Source organism: Pygocentrus nattereri, chromosome 5 (assembly GCF_015220715.1).
Source record: "Pygocentrus nattereri isolate fPygNat1 chromosome 5, fPygNat1.pri, whole genome shotgun sequence".
NCBI classification, from domain to species: domain Eukaryota; kingdom Metazoa; phylum Chordata; class Actinopteri; order Characiformes; family Serrasalmidae; genus Pygocentrus; species Pygocentrus nattereri.
In genome coordinates, this window is record NC_051215.1 from 3,550,847 (window position 1) to 3,572,293 (window position 21,447).

Genomic DNA, 21,447 nt, shown 5'->3' on the forward strand with positions numbered 1-21,447 from the left:
AATCCTTTCCTGAACAGTGAATATCATAAAACATTTTAACAACGCTGTTATATTTTTAAGAGCTTGCCAATCAATCATCCCGCTCTAGCAGTAAAGCCCCGCCTCCTGCTGCCCAGAACCCGTGTGCTGTAGAAAAAAGGAAACATACAGGTGAGATTTTTTTTTTTATAGTGAAATTCATCCTTCTACTCTCTAGTAGAAGTTCTGGGTGATTAGAAACTATTTCAACTTTTCGTTTTTAGCCATTGATCTCCATTCACTCCCATTCATTGCGTACTCACTCACGGACGCCACCTGCTTTTCAGCAGTCCTGTTTTTTGATATAATGGGAGGAATAAGAAGAGGCCAGCCTCCTCATCCTGCCTCAGAGAGGAGGAAGAGCATGATTCATCTCCTCTCTCATTTAAAAATGACTTTCTATCTCTAAAGCTTGACTTATAATCTCAAAAATGCATTAGTTATGTTCCTGAAATTTACAAATAATTAAATATAATTAATGATCAAAAAAACACCAGCAACCAGTGGGAGACAGTAACTAAATAAATGTAATTAGTTTTCTCAGACTGATGAGGAATGGGTTGCATATGGTTCTATATAGAACTATCTGGAAAAACCACTGTGCTTAGTAAAAGAACCAAGTGTCTAGACCAATCACTGAGGATTCCCAAGCTTGTCAAGCTTGTCCGAGAAGGTTTTTTCAACAATTTAACGCTATTTATCTAAAATCATCCGACCTACTAAAAGCTGCCAAGGCGTCCTCTGCTTGTCCCTTTTACAAGAGAGGAAATCATATGCTGAAATAATGACGCAAGTCAGAACTGGATATGGACTAGTTGCGTCTTCTAAATACTGTGTAATTTCACAGATTCATACTTTTTAAATAATATTTATATTCCAGTTTACTCCCTTACAGCTATCACAGCATTCCAGACGTACATATTTATTATTATTTAGCATTTTTTTCAAAAGGATCCAAACAGAGTAGACTTCAGTTCCTGTGCTGATGGATGCTGGATGTACTGTTAGATGAATGTCTGATGTCTCTGGTTTGCTTTGTCAATATATTATAATCTGAAATACGCAACAAAACCAAATCAATGTTTTAGTGAGATTGTCATTCCTGACCTCTTTCAAAAGGCATTTGGTTTAAAATCAGATGAAAAATGGGAAACACAATGTACAGACTCTCACAGCTCCACAGGCAGTAAGAAACAGTGCTTTCTTTATTTCTCCGCACTCGTCCCAAATGGCCAAATCTTATTTACAAGGCATGCCACATCACTACGAGAACCGACTAAAGGACGTCATTAATAACCAATGATCAATAGTCAATAACACATATGAGCTCTGAGGGGAACAGAGGGAGATCAAAGAAATAAAATCAAAACAAAAAAAAAAACAATCAGCTCTCCATATCTCCAACTGAACAGAGGTATTCAACACGCTTTTTTCTTATTTGTTCAAAAATGAGCAGGATTTGTCCGTTAGAGGAGTGTAATGTCATTATTAGTCTCTCATTTTCCTTCTTCAGATCCTCAGATGCTGAAATTGGGCAGAAACATCTGTTAAGGAGGAGGAACCAAGTCAAAACAGGGGTCGGGGTCAGGCCACGCTTGACCTCATTCCACAAAGACGGATAAAAAGCTTCTGGGGAAAACACGCTCATATAAAAGTCCTCCAATATCCACAGATTAATGTCATAGTGTCCTTCGTTAAGACGGTCATTCATAAAGTTCAGTTTCCCTCAAAGGTGGGTGAGATATAAAAGTCGTTCACCTATGAAGACTGGGATGAAAACATGGACATTTCAAAAGAAAGAAAAGAAAACGGAAAAGAAAATAAGCCAAGACTAAAGAGGAAACAAATGTGTCACGTACATCTCTGTAAATGAACCAGTGGACAATATCCTTCCTAAAAAGTAAGCTTATGAAAAAAGAAAACCACTTGAAACAGTTGTCATATTTCATGAAATTGTCATGTTTCTTCTCACGTTCACGAGAATAAGTCTCACGCTCTCTTGAATCACACGCGCTCCTCACAATTTCTCACAAAGGTATGCATGTATACAAGCTCGCTCTCTCGCTCGCTCTCTCGCTCGCTCTCTCGCTCGCTCACTCTCTCTCTCGCTCACTCTCTCGCTCACTCTCTCGCTCACTCTCTCGCTCACTCTCTCGCTCACTCTCTCGCTCACTCTCTCGCTCACTCTCTCGCTCACTCTCTCGCTCACTCTCTCGCTCACTCTCTCGCTCACTCTCAGGGTGGGATGGCAGGGAGGGCTTGGGGTTGTGAAGCTTCAGCCTCAGTCTCAGTTCCCTGGTGCAGTTTGCTAACACATGCAGGAAGAGATGGAGCAGGAGAAGGGTGGGGAGTAGGAGGGGGAAGGAAAGGAAAGGGGTGGGATCATATGAGGCCTCGTCTCTTTTTGTAGTCTTCCAAGTTGAGCGACCGGCGAGGAGCTCCGTCCTTGACCGGCAGGGCATTGGAACTGACCGACAGTGACTTGGCTTCTGCAGAGAAACAGCAAAACAAACACTCATCAGCTTTCCATCCACCACTTCCTATGAGAATGTTCAAACTGCACAAAAGAAAACTTTAAAGGACAAGCCAGGAATTTTTTCCCCCCTCGACTGACAGACAGAAATGTTCAAAGAAAGATGATGGTACTTTTCCATAGTAAACAGAAGAAGGTACATCAGTCAGAATTTTATTGTGTTACTAAAATAAATAACCTGGATATTTATGTAGAACATGATGGAAAATAATTGTTGACCTATACCAGCGAAAACCCATCTGGAAATAATTTATGGCATCTCCTTTTTTTCAGGATATTATTTTATTTATGATTTCTTCATTTTATTTTTGTTTTGTACGTTTTCAAGTAATATAATCATTTTCTGTTTTGGCTACACTGTAAATACACAAAACTTCCTAATAACGATGACAACGGTGAGGACAACAACAGAATAAGAAAATGTATTTATACAGACTCCAGTCTGAGACACACCCCCCCCCCCTTCACTCCTGTCGGTCTGCGACAGACACCCGCCCTCCCCTTCGCTCCTGTCGATCTGCGACAGACACCCGCCCTCCCCTTCGCTCCTGTCGGTCTGCGACAGACACCCGCCCTCCCCTTCGCTCCTGTCGGTCTGCGACAGACACCCGCCCTGCCCTTCGCTCCTGTCGGTCTGCGACAGACACCCGCCCTCCCCTTCGCTCCTGTCGGTCTGCGACAGACACCCGCCCTCCCCTTCGCTCCTGTCGGTCTGCGACAGACACCCGCCCTCCCCTTCGCTCCTGTCGGTCTGCGACAGACACCCGCCCTCCCCTTCGCTCCTGTCGGTCTGCGACAGACACCCGCCCTGCCCTTCGCTCCTGTCGATCTGCGACAGACCCCCGCCCTCCCCTTCGCTCCTGTCGGTCTGCGACAGACACCCCCACCCCCCTTCACTCCTGTCGGTCTGCGACAGACGTCGGCCTTCACTCCTATTGGTCTGTTACAGACACTCCCCTTATAGAGGCATCTGCTAGAGATCCAGTTTTACCTGTTGTACCTTTAAGGGCCATAATTAGTTTGGCGGCAGAGAAGTAAACAAGAGTGCTCAAATGTACCATGAATGACAAGGGCTTGAAACAACCAATTCAGCAGTAGTAATGACTCTTCTCACACAAGAAAACACATGTTAAAATCTCTCCATTCGTCCACTGTCTGTCTGCTGAGCTTTCACTATCAAAGGTCTCATTCTGTTACACCACAGGATTTGCATATATGGTAGTCGATGGAAGCACGTTAATCCGTGCATTCTTTTCATCAGAAGTCCCCCAACATACATGAAAAATTCAAAAAATCCATTAAGTAGGCCCATAAGCCAGTACTTCATAAAGTTTCTCTAAGCCTGCTGAACTGGTAGGAAGGAAAACTTGGAATGCACAGACACTCACCAGCATTGGGAACCTGCAGGTCGATTTTCACGTCAAAATCGTGAACTTTAAACAGATCCTCAGAGAGATCGCTGGTTGGCTTTGCAACATCTTTATCTCTCGGGTTGCTCTGTCCCTGCATAACAGGCACAAATCACACATCTGTGGTCAGAAAAGGCAAATTCTGCATACATTTCTGTAGCTACAGACTTGCTTACGTTTATTGCAATGCTTGGCAAAAACATTCTCCATGGCTCACCTGTTTGTTGGCCTGCTGTGTGTTGTCTTGAGCAGATCCTGAGCCTGAACCGTACTTCTGATTAAGATGGGCGAGGATAGCAGCATGGACAGAAGGATCTCTGGCCTGGAGACCAAAAAAAAGAAAGAAAAAGGGAAGACAACAATTTAAATTCTTAATCAACTCAAAAGAGAGAGCCTGACACACATTATTACTATTACTACTATTACTACACTATTACTGACCCATGTGATTCTGGTCAAAGCCCAACTCTGATTTCCAGACTTGCAATTAGTAGTTATTGAAGAAGGATGATTGTAAGTATCGTTTCTTTTTTTGCTGTAGGTGTCCTACTCCTACTCCTACTCTTACTCCTACTCTTACTCCTACTCTTACTCCTACTCCTACTCCTACTCCTACTCTTACTCCTACTCTTACTCCTACTCCTATATAGCACTTTCCATGCCGGTGGCAGCTCAAAGTGCTTTACAGTCAGGTGATCAAGCTTAACAGTTTCACAAAGTTAATTATTCATTACAATCATACAAGAAAAAGACACAGGTCAGATTTAAGGACAAATACCATGGTACGTAGAGTTTTAATTAAATGCTAATTTATGGGATATGTTTTTAGATGCTTCCAAAGCACTGGGCTTGACTGTCTAATAAACGGTGAACTGAGCTCCACAGTTTAGAAGCAGAACAATTGAACGGGTCTCTCCCATGTTTTCTGTAACAGTTTTTGCAGAAGGCCAGTATCTACAGATCTAAGATCACGTGCTGGAACATAAACAGATGACACTCAGTGATGTGATGGTTCTTTTGGGTCATTTAGAGCCTTAAAAACTAGTAGCAGAACTTTAAAATCAGATAGTCAGTGCAGTTCTTTCAAAACAGGAGTGATAGGATTTGTTCGAAGCCCATTACATTTAATTAGACTTCACTTTTATTACATGTAGACTTCTTTATTGTCATACAGATCAAGTAAGTCTCCACTGATCTGTTCACAATTTACTTGCTAATTCATTGTAACATAGGTATTAGGGTCATTAACATGGTAGTTATATTGCTATATGTTGCATTTATCTTACAATTTATTAAAACGCTTTTGTAATTATTAAAGCAGCAAGGTAGCGATAGCATATAACACCACATGTGACTAATATGATCACCACAGGTCATGAGAGAGACCAGATGAGAGGCATTCTTACATTGGACACCATAGTTGGTTTGCACTGTCGTCTTGTGAAAGGGTCCATCTGCTGGTTCTTAGAGTTCTGACCCTCAGCCTACGAAAGGAGCAGCACAGGGTCACAGTCAAGTTCCGCTAATAAACAAAGCGTAAAACACTCAGACAGGATCCAACAAGTACGTACCACCAGAGCTTTCTCAGACTCCACGATGTTCCAGCTCCGGTTCCTCTGGTTGATATAGCTGAGACGAGAAACAGGAGAAAATTAAGAGAATGATGTAAGGTGTGATTTAGAGAAGAGAGATGACAGGGATTTCATTCTTTCACTGTTTCAAAGTCTGACACCAAGATGCACGTGCACATATATATTCTCACCTGATAGCAGAGATGTTTTTGGTTCTCTGTCTGTCTAGTGCTTCAGCCCTCTCCTCCAGTTCATTCAACTGATCCTGCAGCGATTTCACTCGCTCACCATCTCCACTCTCCTCAGCCATCGCCTAAAGACACAAAACGTTTGTTTTTGTATAATATCACATATATAGCTACAATAATATACTTACAAATTTATATGTGAAATATAATTACTTATGTATATGTAGCAACAACAACAACAGCAACATTTTTTCAACTCTAACCATAAAACTAAACCTAACGCTAACCTCAAGAACCAACAAAAAATTGTTTTTTAAAAAAGTAAACAGCTTTTGTTAAACTACAACTTTAAAAGTCAGGACTGTTCTCAATATCAGGCATGAATATCTTCAAAACGTACAAAAATAAACACACAATTTTATGTGGTGTCACAGATTTAAAAAAGATTATAAAAAAAAACAACCTTTTCTTTGAGGAGCTGCGTCTTCTTCATAGCGTAGTTTGGCGGCGCCTTTCGGAATCTGTCCTTCTCTTTCACAATCTGTTAATGACCCACAATAAAAGAAATATTATATATATATATATATATATATATATATATATATATATATATATATATATATATATATATATATATATATATATATATATATATATATGTGACATGGCCAAAAAAATATTGGTATTGAAAATAAATTCTCTGGTGAATAAACAAATGTGTTCACTGTTGAGAAGAACTTTTGAGACCATGACTTACATCCTCAATGTCTTTGTCATTGAATTTGTAGTTGACGGCCTCTTTGATGGATTGCTCTTTTTTGGTGATCTCATCCAGAGTAGGAATTTGCATTCCAGCAACAATCATCTGCAGATCAACAAAAACAGTTACTTTCTTTACACACAGCATGTGTTCATACATGCACAATAGAGAACAGAAAACAACGAGGATAAGATTTTAGTCAGGTTTGCTGTCCTTAAACAGACCACACTCACCGCATCTTTCCACTTCATGAATTCATTTTCTGTGAATTCCTGATTGGACACAAACTCGAGCCGAAATACTCGAGTGTCATTGCCGTGCCTTCAGAAAATGAGCACAAACAAACAAATGCATACATCGGAATGGAGAGAAAAGGAAAGTAAGTCTAAACAAGCCTTTAATGAGGGACAGCTTACCGTAACTGTAGCCCCTTGTTTGTTCTTGTAGATCCCAGCTGGTAGACTTTTGCCGTTTCAACCACATCCACAATTTCAGCCACCTGGGATTAAATACAGTAATAAATCATGAACAGAAAGAACGAGCAACTATAAAGACTCAATTTACACAGGTTTCCAAACCACATGTGGTACAATTCAAGCTTAAACAGAAGAGAAAATGAATTTGGTTAGAATAAAAGGAATAAATTATATGTAAATGTGATTCTTAAACCTGCAAATCTTTTATTTAATTGACATTCACATACCCGGTAGACAGGTTTACTGCTGCTGTTGCCGATGCCAATCCGTACAAAACATCCGGTAACGGTTTTGGCGAAGAACGGCATGTGGCACCACCGCTCCAGCTTGTGCCGCGAAAGACGGATCCGATTCAGCTCCTCAGGCAACGACACTGGCTGAGACTTAGGAGGCGCCTCCTCTTTCCTGTAAAATAGACACAAGTATCAGAAGTAAATACAGCAAGTTTTCACTCAAGCCATCTTAATCCTTCAAAACTGGACTCAGCAACATGGCCAAATATCTTACAAATATTGATATATATACACATGTTTGCAACATTATACATTGTCTGTGAGAAGCTCAGTTTAGTCCTGATATATTTAGTCTTGCAAGTCTCGCCTTTCAGAGTGCCTGGTGTGCTTTGTCAAACAATGTGGCCAATAACTGCCTAATATACAAAATTAGACACTTGTACGTAAAGCTATTTCATATTATTTATATATATATATATATATATATATATATATATATATATATATATATATATATATATATACACACACATATATATATATATATATATATATATATATATACATACACACATATATATATATATATATATATATATATATATATATATATATATGTGCTTTTACTGCTAATTCTGGACCAAGGAACAGACATGCAAAATTATTTTATTGATAATGCCTCAAACTCCGATTACTGATATTAAGAATAAACAAATAAAGAAAATTATTAAAATATTGCTGGGTCCAAATCTTGATAAAAAGCACTGCATCACTGTTATTGGAAGAAAACCTCATATTTCCAAAATGATCATTTTAAAAATAAAAAGTAGGTTTTTTCCTTTTCCTGTAATGTAAATTAATGGAACCAGACGTCCCTGCACAAGTCTATCTGGGTCATTTCTTTTAGTTCAATCATCATGAAATTTACACACAATGTAAACGGTAATCAGCAGCAAAAAGAAAGCCGCTGGTAACCGCAGTGCGAGAATACTCACTCTTCTTCCTCATCGAAGGACGAAGATCTTGAGCTGCGGTCACTTTTTACCGATGACTTGTCGTCATCTTCCTCTTCCTCCTCTTCATCATCAGAGTACACCTCGCTGGTCTTCAGAGGTTGCCGTTTGGCCAGGAGCTCAGCTGTGAAGTAAGAATTTTAAAGACAGTGTTTTGACCCAAGAAGGAAATAAGTTAATAAAAAGCAAAGATCCTAAAGAACACAGGAGAATTTATACTGAATGTAAAGCCAAGGCCCACCTGTTCTGTTTTTCTTTTTCTCACGCTCTGCTTTCAGCTCTTCCATGGCCTGAGATTTCTTGTCCAGCTTCTCATCCCTCTTAGACCTCCTCTCTTTATTATGCGACATCACCTGTGCAGGTGAACAGAAGGCATACAGAAACAGTAAGGTGTGACTTGCTCAGAGAAACCAGAACACTAATACTCATTTACAAGCTTTTACAGAAACCTGCGGTCTGACCATAATCTCAGAAGGATAGCGTTTAGTCTTGCAAGCCAGACATCTGCCTACCGTCAGAGGTTCTGGTGTGTTTTGCAGAACAGTGTGGCCAATACTTGCCTACTCAGACAGGAAAAGGCTGTGTGACTGACTTGCAGACAGTCCATCCACAAACTGTTGTTTTTTGCTTCACATGCAAGGGCAGGCAATTGTCAAAACAGTGCAAAAACAAAAACATAGCCACAGGAAACAAAGGGATATGAATAAAGTTAAGGGGCATAACACTGTGAACTTAAAGCTTCATTTATGTAACAGTGACTTTGCTTCCCATATCATGGCTGTGTGGGTAGCCAATCCAAATATGTCCCAATCCCATTTCACTCCTCGTTCCTCCCACTTAGCCCTGCTATTTTCAAATTAGAAATATTAGTAAAGCTAGAAATTTCCTGCCCTTTTCTGACATTGAAAAAAATGATTCATGCTTTTGTCTCCATCCGTTTGGGAATCTTCCACTGATGTCAGACTCTCTGAATCAATTGATGATTTTAAAAAATGTTAAAAAAGACTTATTCTTATTCTCTTGCTTTTAACAGCTTTTGATCAGCTTTATAAGTCGGTGTGCTTTTGAGTATTTAAACTGTGTGTATTACTTATTTGAGAATATAAATCATAGTGATCTTAATTGTCTTGTATTTTATTTGTAAGTATTTTGTAAAGCACTTTGTGGGTCACTCTGGAAAAGTGCTATAATAAAGTTTTACTTACTTACTATGTGATACCCTAAATGTAACTAAAGCCCAGCAGTGAGGAGCTGAACTTTCCCCTCCTCTGCTGTCACTGCGGGCAGGGTCGCCTACAGAGTAGCGCTAGTAGCTGTTAATAAAGTGATGCTGTTTTTATTTGAGGGTCCCATTTCAGAGGGATAGATTTCAACCACTACCCGTTGTAACTCAGTTCCAAGGGGTAAAACGACACTCGAAAACAAAGGGTAAAAATAAGAAAATGTGACTGGGCCTATAACTAATGAGAGTTACTCTGTGGATGGAGCATCTGAGGCTACCCTATTGGATTTCAACATAAGCTGGAGTACTGTTCTCTTGACAGGCTGGAAGGACTACTCACCACCTGAGTGTCTGTGACCTGAGACTGCTTTTTCTTTTCCTGCTCTTCCTCTTGCTTCTTCTTCTTCTCTTCCTTTTCTTTTTTCTTTGCAGTCTTCAGTTTCTGCTTGATTTCAAACCTGAGCAGTGTGCAAAGACAAAGGTACATGATGAACAAATATTCTCTTCAACATTTTCCTGGCATCTTGGGCTATAATAAAAAAAAAAAAAAACGCACCAATAGGCCATGATCCTGTGCACTCCAGATACTCTGAGTATTTCTAACACTAAAAAGGCTTCGTATATTATGTATATAGCACAGCTCTTTCAGACACATTTATGCTTATAAATGAATCAAAATCAAATTTAAATCATGGTAAAAATGATTAAGGGTGCAATACTTATAAACATAATCAAGCTGAATCGTTGTGAGGTCAGGTATGCTCTCCTATTTGTAGCATGCACAATGAAATGTGGGTTCGACAACTGGGTTCTGGTTAACCACTAAGCGCATGACTTTCATTAAACAGAAAGCAAAAGGTCAATGTGTAAGAATCAATCCTTCTCCTCACCTCCGTTTGAGCACCTCTCTCTTCTCGATACGGTTGAAGAGCTCCTGCTCTCTTTCTTTCTCCGTCATCTGTTCCAAACGTGCTCGGTCCTCCTCGTCTCCCATGAGATCGTCTCCATACCCATCCCGGAACACTTCGTCCTCCGATGAGGAGTCTGAATCGGAGCTGGAGGAGGAGCTGTTGCTCTCAGAGTCAGAAACCTCACCTGCGTGATACAGAAACAGTTGTAGCTTGTGCTGTCACAACTGGAAACACATTTACATAGGACCACCTATCACAGAGTAACTGAAGGGTTTCTACTGAAGCTTATTATAGACCATATGATTCAATAATTCCCCCACCCCTCAACTATATATGCTGTTGGGCATGGGCTTACAAGATATACCAATGCTATTTTATGATTAATACCACTTTTGTTAGAGTCTTTCACTAGCCACGTTTACATGCAGCCTGTTAATAATCCGATCAACATCTCAATTGCAATACAACTTCTGAATAAACAAGGTGGGTAATAATGTAAATAAAACGTTAAAATATAAGAATTATAACCATGTGAACGCCTGTGTCCGATTACATTCTCAATCGGAAAGTTTAAGCACGTTCTGCATTTGTGTTACGTCAGAGCAAACGTTAAACATGATGGAGCCGAAACTGGTCTGCAGAGGAGATGAAGTTTATGCTTTGATCTTTAAAAGACGGCGGTGGGACGGACGTCCAGCTTATGCGTCTCAGAACACAAAGTCTTCCTCTCTGCCTTCTTTAATAAGGACGTGTGAAGGACGTTTTCCTGAGTCTGACGTCATTTTAAAGCAGTTAAAAACACAAGCACTGCTCACTGCTGCTCATCTCACTCAGACTGGACTCACATGATGCTGGTGAGCATGTAAACAGATATTTTCCATCAGATTGTTGCGTAGAGTGAGCACAAACACCTCAGTCTGAATTTACAATCTGAATGTATTCAATCGGATTGGCAAAAGTCTCTGCATGTAAACACAGCCATCATGTTAGCTGTTCAGAAACTTGTCCAAAATTATTACAAACAAACAAACAAATAAAAACTGTATTTTGGAATGAAACTCTATAGAATAAAAAGAAAGGTTGGAAAGTGGTGATGTCCAAATTAACTATGACTAACTCTTACTATGGTAAGAAAGAGCCATGAAATTGAAATTTAAAAAAAAAAAAAAAAAAAAAAAAAAAAAAAAAAAAAAAAAAACCCACAACATGGTCCCTTCGAGGATGCCCAATTATCACGTATAATGGAAATATTTCTCACCTTCCTCTGGAGCTGAACTCTCTGCTGAGCTGTCTCCATCCGAGCTGCCAGATGAAGCTGCTTTGTTCACTCTTTTCTTTGTAGCATTCTTCTTTTCTGCTCCTTTACTGGGCTTCACCTTCTTCTTGGCTTTGGTGCCTCCAACAGTCCACTAGTACACAAACACACCACTGATATATCAAGGCTGCACAGTTACACTGTAAAAATGCTCAGTTTTTTGACTTCCTCAATTGATTAAGCATAATCAGCAATAATATTGATGACTTTAGCTAAAGCTAGCAAACTGGCTCATGTTGAGATTTGCATTTCTGCTGAAAATACGGGGCACATAACATGATCGCTTTTCTATGCAGGTATTAGTCCTTTCTATTGGGGTGCACACAGTGGTGTAGGGATGGTTTTCATGTCCAACAAAATGTATTTATCTGATTTTCGCTTTTGCCATTTTATTTGTATTGATTATACTCGTCTGAGAGAAATGAGTGCAGCTGTAAACATGACAAAGAAAAACTTTCAGATGCCCAGTTACACCCGTTAGTGTTTTCAAAGGATTTTTTTTAGCCGTCTTTCACGGATGACACAAAGGGCCATATCAGCAATAAGGTTGTGAATTTCAACACAGAGTTTAGAATTTTCCGTTTTTCAATTCTATATTGAAATAGTGCATTTTGTTATGTTTTTGTCTAATTTATGTAATTTATTAAGTTTTAAAAAGATGGTTTATTAACTGGGATAAATAATCAAAATTTCAATTTTTAGCAAAATAATTGCATTTTTTAAGATGATATATTGCAATCTTACATAATCACAGAACGCAAAATCTCAACCTGCAACTGAACAAAGTATAATCTAACCGGCTCAGCGGAAAATTTTAGCAGGCAACGCTTGAGCGGCAGCGCCTCAGTTTGTTTTTGCATCACCTTCACAACTGTTAAAAACATATGATGCTGTGAGGCAGGACTAACTGTCTAAATTGCTTCCTTCTGATTAATTTTAAAGTTGTTCATTTCTAAACAATCCCAAATACAAAGGAAAGAAAAATAGATCCAATCTATATGCAAGCACGCCCTGCGATGGACTGGCGACCTGTCCAGGGTGTTTCCGGCCTTCTGCCTGCTGGGATAGCCTCCAGCCCCCGGCAACCCAGAAGAACAAGCAGCTTTGAAAATGTGTGTGTGTGTGTGTGTGTGTGTGTGTGTGTGTGTGTGTGTGTGTGTGTGTGTGTGTGTGTGTGTGTGTGTATGCAAGCGCTGCAAATCGCTGTTGTCGGAGCAAAACCTCGTATCTCCAAAAAAGTAACTTTACAGGAGAAGGAAAAAATCTAAGTCATTTAGGGTCACTTCTTTCAGTCCAATCATCATAAGAATTACACACAATATAAAAAGGCGACAGGCATTTTCAAATCAGGTCAAAAACTGACAACGATATAGAGGCTGCTAAATGACTTACTGCATCGCATTGCAAAGCCTTCAGAATGTCTACACCGTAAACACTATTTTGAAATTTAAACAATCTGCAGACTTTTCACCCAACAGCTTGAGACTTGAAGTAGCTGCACATTTTACATTTGTGGTGTGGATTTAAATGCAGTACGATCAGCTCACAGCAAATTATAAAACATGCTGGTGTCACTAAGTGAAAGTGAAACTTCTCAAACTCAGTTTCCCTATAAACTGCCTCTCTCATGCGCCTCTCACATGTGGTGTAGATGGGTTTGTTGATTACAGTGGGCATGCTTCGGGTTTGTTGTTGTCGCTCGCTTGCAGTAAGGACAAGATGGTATTCATTATCATACTTTTCGTCTGGCTTCTTTCTTGAAAAATACTTGTTAGTTTATTACAGACAAACAACGCGGAGTGATACTTAAGAGATTCGGTCATAGTGCCATTTCTGGGATGTATCTGCGCTTGTTGGATGACACTGCAAGGTGATAACTAACTGTGGGAGAACACAACATTAACAGGGTGGATAAGAGTGGAAGTGAGAGGTGCAGAGTGGATTTGGGTCACAATACCTCATCGTCACTGTCAGACGTCTCAGAGTCTGTAGATGCTGCAGGTTTACTGACAGGCTCCTCTTGTCCTTCCGAGTCCACCCTCTTCCTCTTGGCTAAGCTCAGCAGCTCCTAGAAAGAGAAGCGGAAGACCACACATAATTTAATGCTCTAACCTCTTTAACTCCCCGGGACCACCGGTGCTTCCAAAACCCAGTCATATTCTTTACTTCATAACTTTCATATTTCACAAGCTCCATTCAGAAGCTGGGCGTCGTGTGAGGCTGTAGCTCTTCTCTCCAGTCTAATAGACAGTGATGTCATTTTAAACCCTTATAATAAAAGAAGCTGAACTCAGTTTGTTTTTCTACTGAAAGTCGACCCGTTTTTCCCCAAATCTGGGCTCTAAACTATAAACAGACGGCGTCTCTTCAGTGATCTGCTCTGTAAACATTACTTTTATAAAATAACACAAAGAGCGGCGGAGATTTTTGGCTTTCAACAGTAAATTGTAAGCATGCAGTGACATGTGGAGATCATAAAACATTTTCTGTTAAATTTTTTTTATACAAAAAAAAAACAAAAATTTACAGTCATTTCATGCAGTCACTGAATAATTTGTCTTATGATCTGGGCTTGTAAATTCAGATGGAAAAACTGAAATACATCTATATATCTATACATATAACTTTAACAGAGTGACATACTTAAAAACTCTGGTTCTTTCCAATTACTTACACATTCTAACCTACCACTGATGCATCAAGCTCCCTACAATGACACCAATGTTATTTGTACACCATTTTCAAAGTGGTACAAAATTAAAGATCTGTCATGACAGATAAGTTGACTTAGTGCCAAGTGCTCTTTTTAAACCTTCCACTCCGTTTACTCTTGTTTTTCAACGTCCTGCACTACAAATGTTATGACAACCTAAACATTTTCACTTCACACTTTCCAGGGTAACTCTCAAGCTGTCTGATAGGTGAACAGGAGCAGACATGTTTGATTTGACCTCACCACATTTTACAACAACACGCAGAGATCCAAGTGCAAGTTCAAGTTCAAAGTTGCTTTACTAGCATTTGATGTTGGAGGAAAGCCAAAGCACTAAAATCTCAGATCTGCCTATTGATCAGTCAAAAAAAGCAGCAGATAAAAGTGTCACAGTCACAGCAGATAAAAGTGGCCCATTTTCTCACCTAATCTGTTTTTTTCTTTTGTTTGGCTATTTGCGTTATCTTTTAAATGTGATCTGTATGCAACATCAGTCTGAACAGATCAGCTCATAAACCGACCCTCACACGCAAAAGACCAGAGCTTCACGTGGCTCGTCCAGAGGTAAACAATTATGACGGCCAGCAAACGCCTGTCGCTCCTGGAGCGATTATGAAGTTCCGGTGGTTGACAGGTGGGCTCATCACCCACAATGCGTTCGAGTTTGTCGCAAAAAGGGCACATTATTTGGCCACGGCCACTTCTTTGGTTCGTGTCCTCGGATTCTTTAAACTTTTTTTTTTGATGCTGCAGCCTCAGCCTCCTCCAGCTGCGTCCAGCCGTTTTCTTCAAAACCTCTTTGAATACAGAGCCTAAATGTTTATGAGCCTCGGCAGCACGAAACGATGACGAATGTTGAGTAAGACGGACGTAAAGGTTGCATGAATTCCGATCTGGGTATTTTTCGGATTTCAGTAAAACATATGAAAGTGTCTCAAATCGGAATTGAAATTTGCTGTTCACCCTGACACACAGACACACATCTGTGTCACATATGAAGAAAGAAAGAAGAAAATCAGATTTGGGATGCTTTTATCTGCTGTGCAAACGTAGCCTAAGACTATTCTAGAGAAAAAAAATAACAGAAAGGTGTCAAAGTGTAGAAATTCTTTGCACTCAATTGTACACGTGCACGCACACACACACATGCAAACTGACACTCAGGAGCAGCCACACAGCCACCATCCTCAGTCTGAGGGGTATAAAGACCCCCAGCATTGGGCTGTGTAGCAGCGGAACTGTATTCTCTAGAGCGATGGAGCTCCTGCCAATATCTTCGAGAAGTTAAGAGTGGCATCTGTGATCCAGAACTAATCATCCAACATCACTAATGCTCTTGTAGCTGGATGCAATCAAATCCTCACAACATCCAGTGCAAAGCATTCCCAGAAGAGCAGCAGCAAAGGAGGAATTAACTCATTATCATTACTTGAGAATAACCACCGGGTACGCATGCATGCATGGAGGTGATGAAGTGGTACAGTGTAGTCACAGCCTGCAGGTCAACCTGCTGCTGGTTTACTAGACATCTTTGGTTAATCCATGGCTGATGAGTGCTTATGGCAGTGACTCTGTGCTCCATCTCAGCCGCCAGGATAAAATTAGCTCACAAGAAAAACAACACAGAGCGCTCAGAGCCCAGTTATAAACGGCCTCCCCATTAAAGAGGGCACCCTCTTAAATGAGCGGTGTGTCCAAAGCTCAATCCGAGGGCCGAATGCCGCCCGTGGATTGATTTTATCTGACCCTCTGGCCAATACGCTGCAACTGTTCCCTTCACTTGACAGAGGCAGGGGTGCTGCCAGTTAATTTACTGAATGACATCCAGTCATGACAACACACAAAACACACAGACAGTGACAACCAGCAATCCAAGAGGGGCGGCGTACTTTAATTGAAAACCATAACAAACGTGTGCCTCACATGTCAAGCGACCGTAATAAAAACTTAATACTAAACCAATAAAAAAATCAGGGGACAAGAAGGCAAAAAAATAAGCAACCTTTAATCAGAGCCAATTCAGCAGCTGGTACAGTGAATATGACTTTCTCTACACGTTTGTGTTTTCCATATTTTGAACACAGAATATTTAAAACCATTCATGGACAACATTTTGGCAAAAAATGACCACCCCTCAGGTATTTTGATGGGCTCCATTCTGGCACCATTTGAAAAAGGCTGAGACACCTCTGGTTGGCCCAACGGACAATTTAACACACCTGGGGCCTTAAAGCCCAAGTGTGGCTTGTTTACTGATTATTAGCCCCACTAAAGTCAAACACAGCCAGTTTGATTGCGCGTTAAACGCGGTCAACTGTATCTAGAGAGGGCAAAACACCAGTGTTAGTGCTTCAACGCATGCAGCAGCAGCTCGCCTTCCACGCTGATGTTTACAGTCTCGCATCTCTTAGGAGGCTGTAAAGTTGGCTTCATGTTCGCCAGCTTGTTTGTTCGCCCTTTTCCCCATTCCGCCTTAAGTGGTGCAGCAGAGTCCAGGACGTAACCGCTGCACCATTTAAGGTCGAACGGGGGAATTCGAACAAGAACCAGGCGAACAGAAGCCAAGAAGCTGACCCCAGCTCGGCTACAGCAGCTCCGGTTAGCTTCCGAGGCTATCTGGCCAGCAGCGTCATATGTTTTAAAGGCTTTAAATTCGCGGATGACCTTCCTCGCCGACAAAAAGCAGGCGTCGTGATGAAACATAAACGAGCCAGTCGTTTAAACGCGCTATGCGTGGTTTTATATAAACGCTGCCAGGCCCGGGTTTTCGCTCGCAGCTAGGTTGGCTAACCTAACTACGCTAGCTTAGCCTCAGCTAGCTGTTAGCATGGCTTTCTCGCGCTTTTGGGCTACAAAATGTAAAAAGAGCGAAGCTCCTAAATCTCCCCGCTCAACATTACCTGGTCCAGATTGTCGTCGCTGGCACTGTCCTCCGAGTCGGAGTCGATAACGACCCGACCTTTCCGCTTCTTTACGTTCACCATGATTAGCCCGCTTAGCCCGCCGCTGCGTCTGTCTGTCGGACACGAACGAGCCGCGAGTCCTCCGAACCGCGCGGGGGCGCTTTTTTGAAGAGGCCGCGGTTGTTTTTGCGCATAATTTTGCGTTCCCTCGCAATAAGTTGGATTTTGCAAGGGAACGCAATGTCGTTGCAAACATTATTATTCATAGTATTATTATTTATTGTCATTGTTAAAAATATAAAATTGTATTAATGCATAAACACGTATTATACTAACAAGTTAGTACTGAACAGTTCAACGAAAGGGTTAAAATCTTTTCTAGACTTTTAAAAAAAGATTGTTCTTCAAGGGTTCTTTAGTAAAGGCCAGGGGTGTAAAAAGTACTGAAAATCCCTACTCAATTACAGGTACTGTTACTGTAGTGATAATGTACTCAAGCACAATGAAAAAGTATTAGTAAATACAGTTACTCAAGTTAGAGAAGCGAATTAAGTACTGAGTACTTTTTCGTATTTCTGCTGTCACAACCTGGACATATTTATTTCAGGGCTGACTCGGCTTCTCTCTCTCTCTCTCTCTCTCTCTCTCTCTCTCTCTCTCTCTCTCTCTCTCTCTCTCTCTCTCTCTCTCATTCGTACTATACTATTTAAAGTAATGAGGTAAAAGTATTTCATTAAAGTGAGAGTAAAAGTACTATGATTTAATTCTACTCCAAAGAGTACAGTTACAGGGTAAACTGTACTCAATTACAGTAACAAGAGCACCATGTAATTGCTTACTTACAGCGCTGGTAAAGTCAGTGATTCTATGTAGAGCCATGAACACTCAAAGTCTTTTTACCTGCTTAAATGGTTCTTTGCCTGGTGAGATGGCCCTTCAGATCAGTGGAGAATGTGTTGAATATGGTCCTACACAGAACCTTTTGAAAATGGTTCTATAACACCAAAAAGGGTTCTAAAGAACGGGTTCGATGTCTTGTCAGAATAGAAGGTGCTGTATAGGACCATTTTCGAAAAGGTTCTTTTTAAGCATGCAAATCGTTCTTTTAGTGTTCGTGGTTCTATACAGAAGGATTCCCTTTACTCAAGAACCATCTCTTTAAAGAGTGTATGTGAGCTACCTGAAAGCTTCTGGAAAGATCTTTATACTTGGCTGCGTACATCAACACAAATAATCTTGGAATATCTTGGAATATAAATTCATAAGATCTGATATTTTTAATGAAAACTCCAAGACAGAACTTTAGTTAATAATATAATAAAGTTGGCTGAAATAAATATTAAACACATAAACGTAGAGTCTTTAGAAAATCTCCCAGCTGGTTCGAAATAAATTGGCTTTGTATTACAAATGCTTAAAATTAATGTGTGATAAAAAAATTTCCTCAAACTATTTGTTGTTTGTTTGTTTGTTTCCCCTTTTCTTTTTTTCACTCCTTCATATAATTCATGTATGCACTCCAGCTGCTGACAGGATAGACTGCTATGCAACTTGCTGCTGCTCTATCAAGGTTGATGTAAGAAATGTATTCGTTGCCTTTAAGCGAATAAATAAATAGATAAATAAATGAAAGAAAACTATGAATGACTGAAATAGTTCAATAAACAAACACTCTTGAAAAGTGAACTACTAAATAAATACATTTTAAAAAGAACAAAATAAAACCATTAAACAAAGTCATCGTCATCATTGACCATGCAGTCCAGATCGTGATAGCAGTTGGGAGAGCATAGAATCCCAGGCGGCCCTCATCTTTGTAGGGATTTGTTGATAAAATATATCTTTGAGTCATCATTAATAAAAGGTTTGCGGCAATTATTAATTTAGAAATTATTAAACTAGAGCACAGAGTCATTGTAACTAAGGCCCAGGCAGCCTTAGGTAGGGAAGCTTCTAGGCGAGAGGCGTCCGTGCCAGGCACTGTTTAGAAGGCCTTGAGAGATGAGCAGATATGAGCTATAAGAAATACGGCCCTTGTATTAAAAGCAGGCTAGCTTTTGGTGAGGAGATAGATAAGCAGCGAGCAGGAACATGTTGTAACTCTTAAATAATTAAAAAAGCCATTAAGGAGAAGTCGTAAAAATGGTCCTTGTCAGACGAAGCATAGAGGTGTCAAAAAGTAAATTTAACACAGTGAATTTAATGATAGCCAATGGAAACCCTAGGATGGTCAGAGAGGAGGAGTGAAGACAGCGCCCCGGGGAGGAGCACTGACCATATTAAAAAAAACATTATAAAAACTGATGTAATTTGTTGAATCTTTGCATTTTTGGCGATCCGGAAGCCGACTCCTCACCTGAAACTTAATAAAAGCCTTTTCCTTCAAAAGAACCAGCGGCTGAAATTTGGTTTTTCATCTTCTTCATTCTTGCAAGAAAATCTTTTAAACTCTTCGGCAGTATTGCTTTTTATACTTTGCAAGAACGTTTTTAATCTTTTGAATTAATAATCTTTTTATATTAGAAAACAGATTAAATTAAAATTAGAATATCAATTAAAAAGTTGAAGTTAATTAGTTGTAACATAATACTACGTCAGAGACCCAGGGTGGAGGCTGGACCGCTCTGGATCCCGACACCCCCATAACCGCCTCCAGCTTGTTACTGGGGACCCCAAGCCGCTCCCAGGCCAGCTTGGAGATATAATCCCTCCAGGGGTCCTAGGACGACCTCAGGGTTTTGTATATATGGTGGCCGGGCAGCCTATGTAACCCGGCTGGGCTCAGCCAGAAAGGGCAATGTGGGGGGGACCATGTGGGCCCACCATCCACAAGTTCCAGCAAATGCCGTGTAGGCAGTGGAATGAAACAGAATCAATGAACACAATCAGAAAGTTTACTGAAAAGCTTGCATGCTTTTGTTGTCGAAGTGATTTGACAAAGTAACATTGTCTTCTTTAAAACCAGAAACAGCAGAGATGTTCAAAAAGTACGTTTAGGCTTCAAATTGCAGTTTTGAAAAACTATTTGTCTTTTAGCCCTAATCAAGGGTATTAATAGGGGATTTACCCTCTCCCTCCTTCTTAATCAGGGAAGGCTTTACACTAGGTGTCGGAACATTGCTGTGAGAATTTGATTGAGCATTTGTTAGGTCAGGTACTGATGGTGGATGATCAGTTCCAGATCCCCAATGCCTTGAGATTTTATAATAATAAAAGATAAAATACAAAAAGATGTTCTCATTCTTAATTTATTTTTCATTTGACAACTACATTATTATTATTATTATTATTATTATTATTTCCCATACATGGAAAGAAACATTGTTAGCTTGTGCTGTTGCAACTGGAAACACATTTACATAGGACCATCGATCACTGAGAGTAACTGAAGGGTTTCTACTGAAGCTTATTATAGACCATATGATTCAATAATTCTCCCACCCCTCAACTATATGTGCTGTTGGGCATGGGCTTACAAGAAATATTAATGCTATATTATGATTAATACCACTTTTAATAGTCTTTCATTAGCCACGTTTACATGCAGCCTAATAATCTGTTAATAATCCGATCAACACCTCAATGGGAATACAACTTCTCAATGAACAAGGTGGATAATAATGTAACTAAAACATTATATAGAAGAATTATAACTGTGTCAACACCTGTATCTGATTACATTCCCTATGGGAAGTACATTCTGTGCATGTTTATTCACATCATAGCGAATATTTGTTCAACACAGTGGAGCAGAAACTGGTCTGCAGAGGAGACGGAGTTCATGCTCTGATCTTTAAAAGACGGCGGTGAGATGGACGTCCAGCTTATGTGTCTCAGAACGCGACTTCCACATGAATGTGGAGAATCTGCTTTATTTACTAGAATAATACAATTCTGCACACAGCACTGACAGTACTAACCAAATACACTACATGTTCAGATATAAACCAGAATTCTTGTATCACTTCCCAAAGAAAAATAGTTAAGGCCGGTTCAATCCCCAGCACGACTTTCCATGACTGAGGTGTCCTTGAGCAAGACACCTAACCCCCAGTTGCACCCTGGGTGCTGTGGATAGGGCTGCCCACCACTCCGGGCAAGTGTGCCCACTGCCCCCTAGTGTGTATGTGTGTGTGTGTGCTCACCAGAGGTGGACGAAGTACACAAATCGTATACTTGAGT

The 21,447-nt window shown here is 40.2% G+C and overlaps 1 protein-coding gene across 1 annotated transcript; it reads right to left on the reverse strand.

Annotated features, from left to right (window-relative positions):
• Nucleotides 1–1,200: 1,200 nt before the first annotated feature.
• rtf1 (RTF1 homolog, Paf1/RNA polymerase II complex component) lies at nt 1,201–17,408 on the reverse strand. The gene is made up of 18 exons (XM_017718223.2): nt 17,263–17,408; nt 13,607–13,717; nt 11,593–11,743; nt 10,314–10,518; nt 9,764–9,881; nt 8,443–8,554; nt 8,184–8,325; nt 7,183–7,360; nt 6,896–6,978; nt 6,713–6,800; nt 6,477–6,584; nt 6,183–6,260; nt 5,723–5,844; nt 5,532–5,589; nt 5,367–5,444; nt 4,178–4,282; nt 3,940–4,054; nt 1,201–2,507 (listed from the first exon to the last, which is right to left on the reverse strand). The coding sequence occupies exons 1-18, from the start codon at nt 17,344–17,346 to the stop codon at nt 2,401–2,403; spliced, it is 2,043 nt and encodes a 680-aa protein (XP_017573712.1). The 5' UTR covers nt 17,347–17,408; the 3' UTR covers nt 1,201–2,400.
• Between the last annotated feature and the right edge of the window lie 4,039 nt (nt 17,409–21,447).

Bases quoted from the DNA above. Each gene is read 5' to 3' on its own strand.
- rtf1 (XM_017718223.2), bottom strand. From the start codon at position 17,346: ATGGTGAACGTAAAGAAGCGGAAAGGTCGGGTCGTTATCGACTCCGAC. The intron at 10,519-11,592 runs GTGAGAAATATT...TGTATCACGCAG, and splicing joins GAGTTCAGCTCCAGAGGAAG to GTGAGGTTTCTGACTCTGAG. The intron at 4,055-4,177 runs GTGAGCCATGGA...CCTGTTATGCAG, and splicing joins CACAGCAGGCCAACAAACAG to GGACAGAGCAACCCGAGAGA.